The sequence below is a fragment of the Triplophysa rosa genome, linkage group LG14, assembly GCF_024868665.1.
Source record: "Triplophysa rosa linkage group LG14, Trosa_1v2, whole genome shotgun sequence".
NCBI classification, from domain to species: Eukaryota; Metazoa; Chordata; class Actinopteri; order Cypriniformes; family Nemacheilidae; genus Triplophysa; species Triplophysa rosa.
In genome coordinates this window covers 9,975,265-9,990,019 of record NC_079903.1, presented here as the reverse complement: position 1 = coordinate 9,990,019, position 14,755 = coordinate 9,975,265, and the positions used below count along the sequence as shown (strand labels likewise).

The following is a 14,755-nucleotide window of genomic DNA, read 5'->3' as shown; positions in this document are numbered from 1 at the left end:
ATTACGTCATTCTTAGAATTTTGACACACTTAAAAGTAACATTAACAAAGTAAAATTTTACTTCCCCACATTTTAAAGCATAACCTATTTTATACTTTTGACTCAACTACATTTGATAAATACATGTCTGTGACAAGCAGAGCGGGACGAGGGCCTTGAGGGAACGGCATGAGCTGCGCGTTGCACCGGTCTTGCATCTCTCACGGAGGAGCTCCGGAAGCATAAAAGGAGGAGCGACAGCAGTGAAGGATAAAAGAGGCCTCGATTTCTTTTACAGGCCTGGATTGTATGTTATGTTTTATTATGTTTGTGTGGCCGGCAGTCGACCGTGAGGGAATACTTTCGTTTTGTTGTTCATGTTATTAAAGGTTGGTTATCGTTCGCCGGTTCCCGCCTTCTTCTTCCCGTTTACTTCGAACTTTGTTACATTGGTGCCGAAACCCGGGAGGAAGGAGGGACATGCTAGGGGGTGGAGGAGGATCGAGCCGTCCACCGAGCGTCCAGTACCATCGCATGGCACCGTGAGGAAGAGCTTCTCGGCTGGCTGAGGACCGAGCGGCAGTGTGTCTGGGAACCGGACAAAGATTATCTCTCCCTCTCTCATCTCTGTCGCTCCTGGTGTTTCCATCTCCTTTTCTCTCGTCTCGTCTGTCCTTACCCCCAGGTGCTGCGGCCGCCGAGACTGGCCCCCGGGGGGAGTAGAGCGCAGTCTCAGGAGTACCCCCCGGCCTGCGAGGGGCGATGGGGGTATGTAACAAGCAGAGAAGGACGAGGGCCGCGAGGGAACGGCGCGAGGCTGGGGACGTGAGTGATAATGAGTGTCAGCTGCGCGTTGCACCGGTCTCGCATCTCTCATGGAGGAGCTCCAGAAGCATAAAAGGAGGAGCGACAGCAGTGAAGGACGAGAGAGAACCAGGCCTGGATTTCATGTTATGTTTTATTATGGGTGTGTGGCCGGCAGTCGACAGTGAGGGAGCTGTCGGCACTTTACTTAAGTTTTGTTGTTTGTTTATTTTAATAAAAAGTTTGGTTGAACGTTCGCCGGTTCTTACCTCCTTCTTCCCGTTTATAGGAACTTTGTAAGGAATTTTACATTTAAAATCATAGTAATTTCTTCATTTAACTCACTGTAAAGAAACTGAACTTAATTACAGTGAACTGTCTTAAACATTTTTTTAAGTCAGTTCAATATAATTTACGTTTAATTGACTCATAAAGCTAATTTAATTTAACTTAAAATTTTAAGGCAGCTGAAATTGGTGATTTTTTACAGCATTAATTGAGTAAATGGAAGAAATTACTATGAAATTACTTTTTAAATGTAAAATTGACATGTATTTATCAAATGTAGTTGATAAATAGCCCCACCTAAAGTTAAATTAAAATGAAAATTGTTCAACTTGAGTACAAGTATGATGGTAGATGTTTAATGTACCTAAATATTAAAGGTAAAAAATACATAAAAAATGTATTTTATGAAATGCAGTGGAGTAAAAAATGTAACATATGTTTTATAATGTACATGTCATGATCCTGCCTTTCTTTGTCATGCTTTTCTAGTCTTGTGGCAGAGTCATGACAGACCCACTGTCATGATTCTGCCCGCTCTTGTCACACTTTTTGAGCCTTGAGGCAGAATCATGACAGACCCACGTGTTTCATGTGGAGAGAGGTATTTTTGTCCTTATGGCTTTCCATACACTCTCTCCGATCTCGTCTCTGTTCCTGCCCTCTCGTCTCCTCGTTATTGCTGTTTATTGTTTCATGCCCTTCACCTATTACCTTCTTTATTTTAACCCTTACTTAGTGCCCCTGTGTCTTCTGTCTTGTGCCAGATCATTTTGTGATGTTGTCCTTAACCCACCTTGTCTTGTATTGCTACGTAAGTCTAGTTTAGTTATTTGAAGTCCTGTCTAGTGTTGTATTTAGTCTTGTCTAGTTTAGTGTAGTCGGTCCATGTTCCTGTATACCCTTCCTGTTCTTACCTTGCTGTTCTTTTGTTTTATCCCCTCGTGGGTTATTGTTTCGTGTTTGTATTTATTATTAAAATCCTTGTTTACCCCTTACCCGCTGTCTGCGCTTGGGTCCTCTTACCTTGTTCCCTCATCGTTCCTGACACCTACGTGTTTAGTGTGGAGAGAGACATGGCATTGTTTGTTTTGGCATGCCATGCGCTCTCTCCGGTCTCGTCTATGTTCCCGCCCACTCGTTTCCTCATTATGGATTGTTAATGATTTCATCCACCGCACCTGTTCCCCTCTTGATTTGGTTCCCCATTTAATGCCCCTGTGTTTTGATTTTGATTAGTTTGGTTCATGTTGAATCCTTGTTTGTATCGCTGTATTCCTCTGAAAAGACTTGCGTCAATTCAGTGTTTCAAGGAAATTGTGTTAGTCTAGTCTAGTTTTTTGTAGTTTATGTCAAGTGTTGTCTTTAGTCTAGTCTAGTGCAGTTAGTCAATGTTCCTGTTGACCCATCGTGTATTATACCCTTGTACTGTTGTTTTACCCCCTCGTAGGTTTTTGTTTTTGTGTTTACAATTAAAGTTTTTTGTTTATCCCCACTGCTGTCTGCACCTGGGTTCTCTGTCCTTGCTATTCCTGACAGAATGAACCAGCCTACGATGAACCCAGCAGACAGCAGCTCAATCCCCGGCGAGGCGGAAGTCGGCTGACCACCAGCATTGGTGGCACTCGACTTCCGCCATGGTCCAGAAGGGCGATGGACTTTTCCCCCCTCAGGGCAATCGGGCCCTGGACGAGTATGCCTGGGCATCGGTGGCAAGGCGGGGCTTTCTCCCTGAGACTCTCTCCACCTCTGGAAGTACATGAGAGGATGATCCGGGGTTCCTTCCAGGAGCTGGTAAACGGCCTCTCCTCCAGCTGCCTTTGGGACACCTCACGTTCCGGTCTGCCTTCCATCCCGGAGAATTGCGTGGTGGCTGTCGCTACTCTGGGGAACTCGGCTTCGTCCACCTCGACTCCCGGAGGTCCTCCCCCGCTGGTTAGCCTTGGAAGGCATGGGAGAAGGGAGTCGTGGGATTCTGTTGCACTCCCCACTGCGTCTCCTCAGCCAGCCATGAACCCAGTGGTCCGGTCCCGAAGGAAGAAGCGGAGGAAGGGGTTGTTGACACCTCCGACTTCCAGTCCTGTACAGTCGGAACCCAGCCCAGTCCAGCCGGCACTCCAGCCTCGCCCTTGTTTGGTGCCCCCCCGAGATTGTTCCCTCACCCTCTTCCTCAGCCAGGCCTGCCCCCACCAAGTCCCCAGTCAAGTCCCCTCGGACTCCACGCTCTCCCCCCTCTGGAACAGCCCCCCGGACAAAGACTGTCCCATTTGACTTCCCCCCATGGACTCTTGTGTTCCCGCACCCCTTCTCCCATGTTTATTATTTTTATTGTGTCACCCCAACCCTTTGATTATTCTTGCTTGTCTGCCACTGTTGATGTTTTCCATGTTTTGTTGGTTTTTGTCTTCGTCCCAGTCGGTCTTATCACGTTAGTGCACCCCCTTAAGGGGGGGGGGGTACTGTCATGATCCTGCCTCTCCTTGTCATGCTTTTCTAGTCTTGTGGCAGGGTCATGACAGCCCCACGTGTTTAGTGTGGAGAGAGACATGGCATTGTTTGTTTTGGCATGCCATGCGCTCTCTCCGGTCTCGTTCTATGTCCTTGCTATTCCTGACAGTACAGTAGTGAAGTATCTTTCCCAAAGTAATCTTTCCCAAAGTAAAAACACTAAAAAAAGAACAAATGTACAAAAAGTAAAAAAAACTCAAGTATTTTTGGGCTGGAAGCATGATGCCAGTTTTGCGACAGATTGTTCAAATTCTATTCCATAGCATTAACATTATCATTTAACTAGATAATGTGATAATATTGTTACAGTGAATTGTGACTTTTCATATCGCCCTACAGCTACAGACAGTCTTTTTAAGCACTTTATATGTTTATTTATGACACCGACAGCAAGTCATTTTAATTTTGTTAAACAGAGGTTTGCATTAGTGGATTTATTCAGCAACCACTGAGATTATGCAAGAGTGTTCTTGCATAAAGCTACATAAACCCTCATAGATTACCTTCCAGCATAATGCAACATAATAACTCTAAACTTCATTTATTTTATATTTATTTAACTTCATTTCAAATATTCATTTATACAATATTTGTTGAATTAACTGTGGACGTTAAATGTAATTTGTGAATAGAACCTATGTGTAATTTTTTTAAGTGGGGCTATTATGTCCACTTTTTATCTGAAAGGCCTTTCAGCTTTTTTTAAGTGTCTCAATAAAGTTAAATGTCTTGGGCTCTGTATTCTCAGTGGGCCAGTGTTTGTTATACATATTTACATCATTAAAACTAGTGAAAGGATCTCTTAGGTGCCTAATCACAACAGAAACTCATTAAATAAACATTTGCTTTGCATCCTGTTCCATGTACTGTAATGAGCAAAGGGATCAGACAACCTGGCAACCAGCTTGCATCATTTTCCAAATCAGCTGCTCCAAACAATTAGTAAACACATTAAATTACATCGACATACAATGCTGTGGCTATCCCCTGATGGCCTTTTAGACAACATAACTAGTCACATTTAGATTTTAAAACACTCTGTGAAGGCCCGGGCCCGTATTTATCACAAGAACACTGCTAAGAATTGACTTAAGAGTAATAAAAAATATTGTCTCAAAGCTGCGCTTAAAAGTTAGCTATAAAGCATCTCACTCGTAATTTAAGTGAAGTGTTGGACTAAATCTTAAGTGTCAGGCTTAGCGATGATTTACGACACTTTGGTGTGTCGCAAATGGGATTTTGGATGACGACATTGGCATGGACCAATCACTGAATGGATTTCCTTATTTAAGAATATTCTCCAATACATTCACATTTAATGGTGAAATTTATAAAAGGAGTTTATATTCAACACACATATGACAATAAAGGCTTTTCAAGAGAATACATTATGATATAGACATTGGAAATAAAAGATAAACACGTTTCCACCATTTATAAATTACCCATTTTAAACCGGTGCTGAAATTTGTTTTTATTTGCTTTAGTCGAGTAGTTTTGCTTTAAATACAATGTTATGTTATTTTCGGTATAAATCTTTTCTTGCGTGTGAAATCACACATACCATTGAGAACAATACAGCATAACAAGAACGCACAAAAATAATGCAAATCCATTGGAATAGAGCATAACAAGATGACGATCTATAGCAATACAGTGTAACAAGAACATGCAATAGTACTGATGATTCATAGAGCATAACTCGAATGCGCGCATCAGTAATGATATGTACGGACTGAATGCCTTTTATCTTGCACTCAAAGAAGTTTGTTAAATGTATAAATTAGATTATGAAAAATTATGTGTAGAGCTTGTTTCATTAATAAATGCCTTTACTGCCATAGCAGGGAAACTATGGGATACTATGGGAGTCAATGGGGAATGAGATCTGACATTCTTTCTCAATATAATAGGTTTGGAACAATCTGAGGCTGAGTAAACTCAATTCAATTCAATTCAATTTTATTTATATAGCGCTTTTCACAATGTGCATTGTTCCAAAGCAGCTTTACAGGAGCAAATAAGAAAAACACAGAAAGGTAAAACACAGCACAGTGCATGGTGTTTATAGACCAAGCAAGATCATTATAATAAATAATATCTAATAAATAAATGAATAAATAAATAAATAAATGCAGTCTCCCGGTGAGCAAGCCAACACTGCACTGCTCTGCTGTGGCGAGGAACCCAAACTCCAATGCTGAATAATGGAGAAAAAAAAACCTCGGGAGAAACCAGGCTCAGCCGGGAGGGCCAGATCTCCTCTGACGTGTCATGGCTGCACTCAGTGACCCCGACCAAAGCCACCGAGCAACGTCCACGAAGAACAGGGAGAGCCCACGAGCCGCGACCCAGGAAGCCCCACCCGCCGAAACCGTGCAGGTCCAACCCGGTCCCATTCCGCGATCAACAACAGACAACAGAGGAACAACCAGGGAAAAGTAGTAATGGCATAATTAACTTTATTCCTCTGTTGTCCGACATCGACCACAAAACAAGACCAACCAGACCAGACCCACACAGTCCCAACAAATGAAACGCCCCGAACCACAACCAACAAGCCCCCCCACTCCCTACAACACCCACCCAGCTACCTCCAATCAAAGTCACTGAGTGCAGCCATAACTTCAAACTGCTGTCGTGTGATGTAAGTTTAGCATTAAATACCAAGTATTGTAAATTTAGCATTTATGTGACAGGTAGTCCGTCTTTGCTCTCGGTTGGGGATGGAATTGTCTGAGCTGGGCCGGCCAGATGGTCGCCTTTTTCTTGGGTGGTGATGGAATTGCCTTGGATGGAGCTGGATGGTCAGTCAGTCCGCAGGCTCTCGCAGGAGGATGGCACGGGATTTTCAGATGTAGCTGGCGTAATCTCTAGTTGTGGATGGGCATATGACGTTCATCTGGGTCTGGCGGAATCTCTCCCTACCTCGGGATGGGCATCCCGAGGCGAGGGCAGAAACAGAAAGAGAATAATTAGCGTAGCTGCTGTTCATTAGCTATGTATTAGTGAATGCTTGGCTGAAAAGATGTGTCTTTAATCTAGATTTAAATTGGGAGAGTGTGTCTGACCCTCGAATAGTATCGGGAAGGCTATTCCAGAGTTTAGGTGCTACGTATGAGAAAGCTCTACCCCCTTTGGTGGATTTAGTTATTCTAGGTGTTATCAAAAGTCTGGAGTTTTGAGATCTTAGAGAGCGTGATGGGTTGTAGTGTGGTAGAAGCTCTGTTATGTAGGTAGGGGCTAAACCGTTTAAGGCTTTATAAGTAATTAAAAGAACTTTAAAGTCAATACGATACTTAATGGGTAACCAGTGAAGGGTTGATAACATTGGGGTTATGTGATCGTATTTTCTGGACCTGGTTAGAACTCTGGCAGCTGCATTCTGAACTAACTGTAGTTTGTTTATTGATGCTGCAGGACAACCACTAAGCAGTGCATTACAGTAGTCAAGTCTTGAGGTCACAAATGCATGAATAAGCTTCTCTGCATCAGCCACACATAAAATATTTCGCAATTTGGCAACATTTCTAAGGTGGAAGAAGGCTGTTTTTGTGACATTTGAGATGTGATTTTTAAATGACAGGTTGCTGTCTAATATAACGCCAAGGTCTTTAACTGTATTTGTTGGAGTAACAGTGCAGCCTTCAATTTGCAGGTCATAATCCGAAATATTCTGCTCACGTGTCTTTGGTCCGATAAGTAATATTTCTGTTTTATTAGAATTTAAAAGAAGGAAATTACAAGTCATCCAATGCTTTATATCGTCGATGCACTCTGCCAATTTGGATAGTTGGAAGGAATCATCTGGTCTTGATGAGATATATAGCTGAGTATCATCTGCATAACAGTGGAAGCTAATTCCATGTTTTCTAATAATGTTTCCAAGGGGCAGCATGTATATGGAGAATAGCAAGGGTCCTAAAACCGATCCCTGAGGTAATCCATAATTTACTTGCGTTAGATTTGATGATTCCCCATTTAAATGGACAAATTGATGTCTGTCTGATAAGTAAGATCTGAACCATTGTAGTGCCTGTCCCTGAATACCGGTATAATTGTGTAAGCGATCTAGAAGTATTTTATGTTCTACAGTATCGAACGCAGCACTAAGGTCGAGCAGGACTAGGAGTGAGATGTTACCTTTATCCGATGCTATAAGCAGGTCGTTTGTAATTTTAACGAGCGCAGTTTCAGTACTATGATGCAGTCTAAAGCCTGACTGGAATTTTTCGTGTATGTCATTATTTTGTAAGAAAGAGCACAACTGAGTGGACACTACTTTTTCTAGTATTTTAGACAGGTAAGGTCTAAAATACTAAAATAAGGGAGATTTGAAATCGGTCTATAGTTTCCTAGTTCATTGGGGTCTAAGTTTGGTTTCTTGATAAGAGGCTTAATGACGGCCAGTTTAAAGGCTCCTGGGACATGGCCTAGATCAGGGGTGTCCAATGTCAGTCCTGGAGGGCCGGTGTCCTGCAAAGTTTAGCTTCAACCCTAATCAAACACGCGTGAACAGCTAATCAAGGTCTCACACAGCAGACTAGAAACTTCCAAACAGGTGTGTTGAGCCAAGTTGGAGCTAAACTCTGCAGGACAGTGGCCCTCCAGGACCGACATTGGACACCCCTGGCCTAGATTAATTGACGAGTTGATAATGTTATAAATGGGCTCAATTGCAACGGGTAATAACTCTTTTAATAATTTAGTTGGTATGGGATCTAATAAGCAAGTTGTAGGTTTAGATGTTGCAATAAGTTTAATTAAATCTTCCTGTTTTATAGGTGAAAAACACTGTAGCCTTTCTTTTGGGGCGATGGTTGGTACTAATTTATAGGACAGACTTGGAGGTTGAGTTTTTACTATTTTGTCTCGTATGTTTTCGATTTTCTCTGTAAAAAAAATCATGAAATCATTGCTACCAAGGTGCGGCGGAATACCCAGGTCAGGTGAAGTCTGTTTATTTGTTAGTTTAGCAACTGTACTAAATAAAAACCTTGGATTGTTTTTCTTAGTTTCTATGAGGTTACGGAGGTGCTCAGCCTTTGCTGCTTTTAGTGCCTTTTTATAACAGTTTGCACTCTCTTTCCACGCAATTTTAAAGACCTATAATTGGGTTTGTTTCCATTTGCGCTCCAGTTTACGTGTTTCTCTTTTAAGGGCGCGAGTGGTGCTATTGTACCATGGTGATGCGTTTTTCTCATTAATCTTTTTTGACTTCATAGGTGCGACAGCTTCTAATGTATTAGAGAAAATAGTGGCCAATTTGCTGGTCATGTCATCGAGCGATTCTGTATTTATTGGTATGGTTATTAAAGGAGTCAGATCTGGCAAGCTCTTTGCGAAACTATCTTTAGTAGTCGAGGTAATTGTTCTACCCTGTCGATAACGAGTTAAACGGCTGATTTCTGAAGTGCGCAGTGTACATGTTATAAGATAGTGATCAGTGACATCGTCGCTTTGAGGTATAATATCTATATTGGTTAGATCGGCTCCGTGAGATGTAATCAAGTCTAGTGTATGATTAAATCGATGAGTGGGTCCATTGATGTGTTGTGTTACTCCAAAAGAGTGTAATAGCTCTGTAAACGCCACTGCTAATGCATCGTTAGCACTATCTACATGGATATTAAAGTCTCCGACAATTAGTACTTTATCAACGTTAACCAATAGGTCCGATAGGAAGTCCGCAAACTCTTTCAGGAAATCAGTGTAGGGACCAGGGGGTCTATACACTGTAGCCAACGTACAAAAAAGCAATGTTTTTTTACATTGCTTTAAATCATGACAGAATTTTCATTATTGGGTGAAGTATCCCTTTAAACTGCTGAAAATATTTAAGAAGATAATATTTTAAGGCATATTTAAGTTTACCTTTAATAAATCTAGAAGTTATTGTTACTTGTATTTTAATTAAATAAATTTTTTCACAGCAGTATTTTGTAGACTGACAAAAATGATTGTGTGCCTTAGTAGATGTTATGAAAAGAAATGATCAAAATACACTTAATAGAATTATGTTCCTGTAAAAAAATTACTGTTTACAGAAACATCTTCTGATGCATGACCTTGGACACATCATCAGTGTTGTTTCCAGGAGTCACTGGGTGTTTCGGGTCTTACAACAGACACCCTCGTCCTGGCGACCCGACCGAGGCTGATCAGACCCCGGCTTGTGTCCAAGTAGCATTCTACTGCCCCCACTGCTCTCCCCTCTTCAACCAGAGCCATCTGGATGCTTTCTCCGCTGCCTCCACATTGTTACCTGTTACCAAATCCCCTGCTGCCCACCTCTACTGGCATACACCTGGTCCTCCATCCGTTCCCCCGACAATCCTCCACCAGTTCTTGGTATTTCTCCCTCTTTCTCTCTTGAGCCTCCTCCATCCTCTCCTCCCAGGGCACTGTCAGCTCCACCAAGATCAGTTGTTTTGTGGCCTCTATAGGACCAAAATGATGTCAGGTCTCAAATTGGACTGGGTGATGTATGATGGAATTTTCAGCTGCCTTTCCAGGTCGACTGTCATTGCCCAGTCCCAGGCTGTGGAAAGCAAACCTACAGAGCAGTTTTTCAATGCTTTCTCTGGCTTTTGTCCTTCCCTGATGAAGTGAATGGCCTTGGCTGTAGCTTGGGTGTGTCGGCTGTCCTTGATCCTCTTGCTGATTGCCTCAGCGATGGATTTGAGGACCTGGTCGTGCCTCCATCGATACCAGCCCTCACCCAGCGCCTTGGAGCAGCTGCTCAGGATGTGTTCTAATGTCCCTATTTTGGAACAAAGGGGGCATGCAGGTGTTTCTATTTTGTCCCATGTGCACAGGTTGGATGGACTTGGGAGGACATCATAAACCCCCTGAATCAAGAACTTGATCCTCTCGGGATTCCACTTCCAGATGTCCTTCCAAGTGACACTCCGCTCCATCGCCTGCTCCCACCTCATCCAGGCGCCTTGCTGCCACATGGCAGCAATACTTAATATTTTAACAAATACTAAATGTATTTAATAAATAGAATTTACTTTATTCTGGTTAGTAAGTTCCATTTGAATTATAGCAGCACGTTTTACTTAAAAAATATTTGTGCAAATTGTTTCGAGGAATTTATTAATGAATAAAAAAATATTTTTTCAGTGTATTTTATTTAAATACATTTTATGAGTAAGTATTTGTAATTTGTAACTAAATACTTTTTGATGTATTTGCCCATCTCTGCCCGCAATTACACCTATGCAGGGGAGTACTGAATTTATGCGCATATAATGTGGAATGATATGGTTCCATTGGCCAGCTCCTCAGGAAGTAGGAGTAAATTTCATGAATTCTCAGCACTTAAGACTAAAAGGGCACTTTGAGAAGCTTGATAAATACAGGCCCTATCTTACCATTGTAATGGTACAACATGTGCACAGTCTGATGTTTGACTCCTGCAAAACTGCATAGAGGCCTATGGTGGTTTGTGAGCCCTTAGAATTTCTATATTTCTAAACAATTGACCTACATTTTCAGTCTATTTAATTTAGGTTGTCAACATGAGAACCGTTAAGCATTATCATAAGCTATTAACAATAAAGAGTACAACAGTTTATGATCTTGATGTATGCTGGATATTTGCCTTATGACATTACATCATATCTGGGCGAATTAAAATGCAAACATATATTTCTAAACCATAATAGAACAAAAGGATAAATGCTTCAAGTTAATATGACAAAAATCTTTTTCACATTACCCCAGTCAGCTAAAGTATGTCAGAGAGCTGCGTCACAACTTCGATTTGTTGACTTAAATCATGCAGCTGGGCTTTCACTGCTGCAGATTATGTTAAAACATAATCTTTGCTATTGACTAGTCGATGTTTCCCTCAACATTTCACAAGCAGTTGTGGGTTACGTGTCTTGCTGCCCTTAGATTAAGCTGACAATGTACTTTCCTCTCTGAGTACAACCTTTACTGTCAATAACCGACAGCTCTGTTAATGACTAGCCATGAGACAACACACAAACACAAAAGCCCGTTTTGGCTGTGAATATTTGACAGCTTATATAACCTCAGCATAAATAGCAGGGAAGTATTTAAAAATTGAATGCACATGTAAGATGTTTGCAAAATATCCAAAAACTACTAGACAGTGTTGTATATGTAGTTTACTTGTGTACCTACATTACCCCAAATGTTTCCAATGGTTGACAATGTTTGAATCCAGAGAAATCTTCCATTTTAACCACTGTAATGTCCCTCCTCATTGCATCATCTGTCAATGGTAACATGTCTGTGCTGTCCTTGGTTTACACTTTTACTTCCATAAAGCATGGCAAAACAGTGAGCCTTGTAAAAAGTACATATTTTATCAGGCTTTCTGTCAATGTTGTGTGTATGTTAAAATGTACTTTAAGACAGAACAGGCAAAACTGTTTGCAAAAAAATCTACCATTTAATTCAACAAATAAAGTGAAAACATTTAGTAATTTAGCATTAAACATTATTTTCAAATGCATTATAATGAAATCACAAAATTAACTTTATTTCATTATGTCATCCATGAACATGATTTGTGAGTAGGCAGTGGAGGTGGAGATGACAACTCCCATCATTCCACACTTCTTTACAGCATCATCAACTTTCACTTTTGTTATTGTGTTTTTTTGTCACTGTCATTCCAAAACCTCAGATGTCCAAAATCACTTTTATTTCAGGAAATGGAAAAACACAACATTTTAAATGATTAATACTGTGTTGTCGAAGTTGACAAGCACTTTTTAATACTTTTTATTGGTTATATTTTTGCAAAACCCAGTGACAAACATAAAGGGTGACTAATAATGAAGATGTATGGCAAAAAATAAAACTCACGAAATGGAGATACGAGGTTTTAGAAGGACAGCAGCGATATGCTATTTTTAGTAACGAAAATTACAACTCTGTATAAGAGGCAATTACAATTTAGACAATAACCCTACATTCAAACCTTTTTATTAAACCCCTAAAAAGAGACACATTATCTATTAAAATTGTTCTGGTTTACAATATGCCAGTTTCACAAAAGTTAAAAGATTGAACTTGTGAGCAAATCTGGTTAGCTAGTTAGCAGTCAAATGTCTAATTACTATAATGATGTCTTGTGACTATATAGCGTGAAATTAATTTTTCCCATTGGAATCAAGTCCCATAAGCAACACACCTCAAATTGTTCTTTACACTTTTCCAATGAAAAACATTGGCGAAACACAACGTATAAAAGTGGGCTAGCCATGTCAAGTCATCTTTTGATTTCTCTACCAACAGAGGCAGTGCGGTGAGTGAATATTGATATTGATTTGTAAAGAAACATGTTTCTCGATTTTTGGAATAGAAATCACATCAGATGATCATTCGGTCAGCATTTATTCACCCTCACATCACTCGAAACCTGTATTTGACTATTTGTTCTGTCGAGCATAAAAGAAGATATTTTGACAAATGTCCATACAATGGAAGTCAATGGGGGTCAGTGTTGTTCGGTTACCAACGTTCTTTTATGTTTTGCAATAGAAAGAAAGTCATACAGGTTTGGAATGACACAAGGGTGAGTGATGAAATCATTTTTATTTCTGTATTTTATGCATTTTATTTTTTTGCATTTCAGCCTTTAAAATCATGCAGAATCTGACCGAGCTCCCAAGCAACACAACATCCAGCACAAACCTGTCCATGATCGTGAAGGTGTGTGTGGTTATCCCTCTCTTCCTTGTCTTCCTGTGCTTCATCATCCTCACGCTCTACACGTTTGCATCTCACAGGCAGTTCTTTGACAGCTCACGTTACGTCCTCTTCACCTACATGCTGATTAACGACGCCCTTCAGCTTCTCTCCTCAGTACTGCTTTTCCTGTTAGTTATGGGCAGCGTGCACTTCGCCATCGTATTTTGCGCGCCTCTTCTGTTCGTGTCCACCGCCACCTTCCTTAACACCCCGCTCATCCTCTCCACCATGTCCCTGGAGCGCTACGTGGCCATCTTCTACCCCCTCCACCGTCCCGCCATCTGGAGGCCGGAATGGATCTGGGTCATCATTCTGAGCTTGTGGGTCATCAGCTGCATTCTGCCCGCAGTGGACTTCATGCTCATGCGGCTCAAACCGGGCGTGGATGTCTACTCCACACCCGTTTTGTGTAAAACCGCAGTGATCAATGCCTCGCCCATCCAAGCCCTTTTTAAAGTGAGCCTGAACGGGATCTTCTTCGCCGTGGTGGCCGTGGTGATCCTCTTCACATACATCCGGATCCTGCTGGAGACCCGGAGGATGAGGCAGGACCGTGCGTCGGTGAGCAAAGCTCTCCACACGGTGCTGCTGCATGGGTTTCAGCTGCTACTCAGCGTGATGGCCTTTTCCCAGCCTGTCGCAGAGCTCTTGCTTGCCCAGCGTGTTAGCTTGTCTCCAGCAGATATGTCTTTCATCTATTATTTCTGCTTTATTTTGCTTCCCCGGTTTCTGAGTCCACTCATTTATGGTCTTAGAGATGAAACCCTGAGGAGCTACATGGTGAAAACCATTCCTTGTTATGGTGCCCGAGTTGTGCCGAAGAAAGAAATAAAAACGACTAAATGAGACAAAAGGGGTTCCTGTGGTACGTACATTGACATTTACATTTACGCTTTTAGCCAAAGCAAAATCAAATAAGTGATTTATCTTAAGGTTACAATAATATGAGAAGTGCTAAAGTTTCTGTTGAGCAAGGAGAAAGATAAGAGGAGAGGAGAGAGTTACATTTGAGACAGACTCAGATAGTCTCTGTTGTGATTTGTTTTGCTCAGTTCTTGTTTTTCATCTGTGCTCAATTTACAGATCATTGCAAATTCACTTGATATTTATTTAAATGTTTCCTTTTCTATTTTATTTGACTTAAATTTATGCAAATATTTGTCCTGAAATACAGTGGGCCCTATTGTACGCAAGGCGCAGCGCGCAGTTCTCATTTTACCGCCCTGCGCCGCGTTGTTTAAATAACAAATGCATTTGCGCTCATTTGTGCGTGTTGGTCTAAAAGAAAGGTGTGCTCAGGCGCATTGTTGGCGCGTTGTTATTTTGAGGAACTGAAAATAGACTGCGCCATAGGCCAACTCAAACCTGATCTAAAGTCTAAAGTCAATGGTTCAATGTTTTTTTTTTTGTTTAAAAAAAGAGCGCATTAGTAGAAAATGCGCCT

At 41.3% G+C, this 14,755-nt stretch overlaps 1 protein-coding gene across 1 annotated transcript; it reads left to right on the top strand.

Moving 5' to 3' along the window:
* The first annotated feature begins 12,408 nt into the window (after positions 1–12,408).
* or95a1 (odorant receptor, family 95, subfamily A, member 1) lies at positions 12,409–14,287 on the top strand. Its single transcript, XM_057351646.1, has one exon. The coding sequence runs from the start codon at positions 13,207–13,209 to the stop codon at positions 14,155–14,157; it is 951 nt and encodes a 316-aa protein (XP_057207629.1). The 5' UTR covers positions 12,409–13,206; the 3' UTR covers positions 14,158–14,287.
* The last annotated feature ends 468 nt before the right edge of the window (positions 14,288–14,755 follow it).

Excerpts from the sequence above, each read along its gene's own strand:
- or95a1 (XM_057351646.1), top strand. The coding sequence starts at position 13,207 with ATGCAGAATCTGACCGAGCTCCCAAGCAACACAACATCCAGCACAAAC.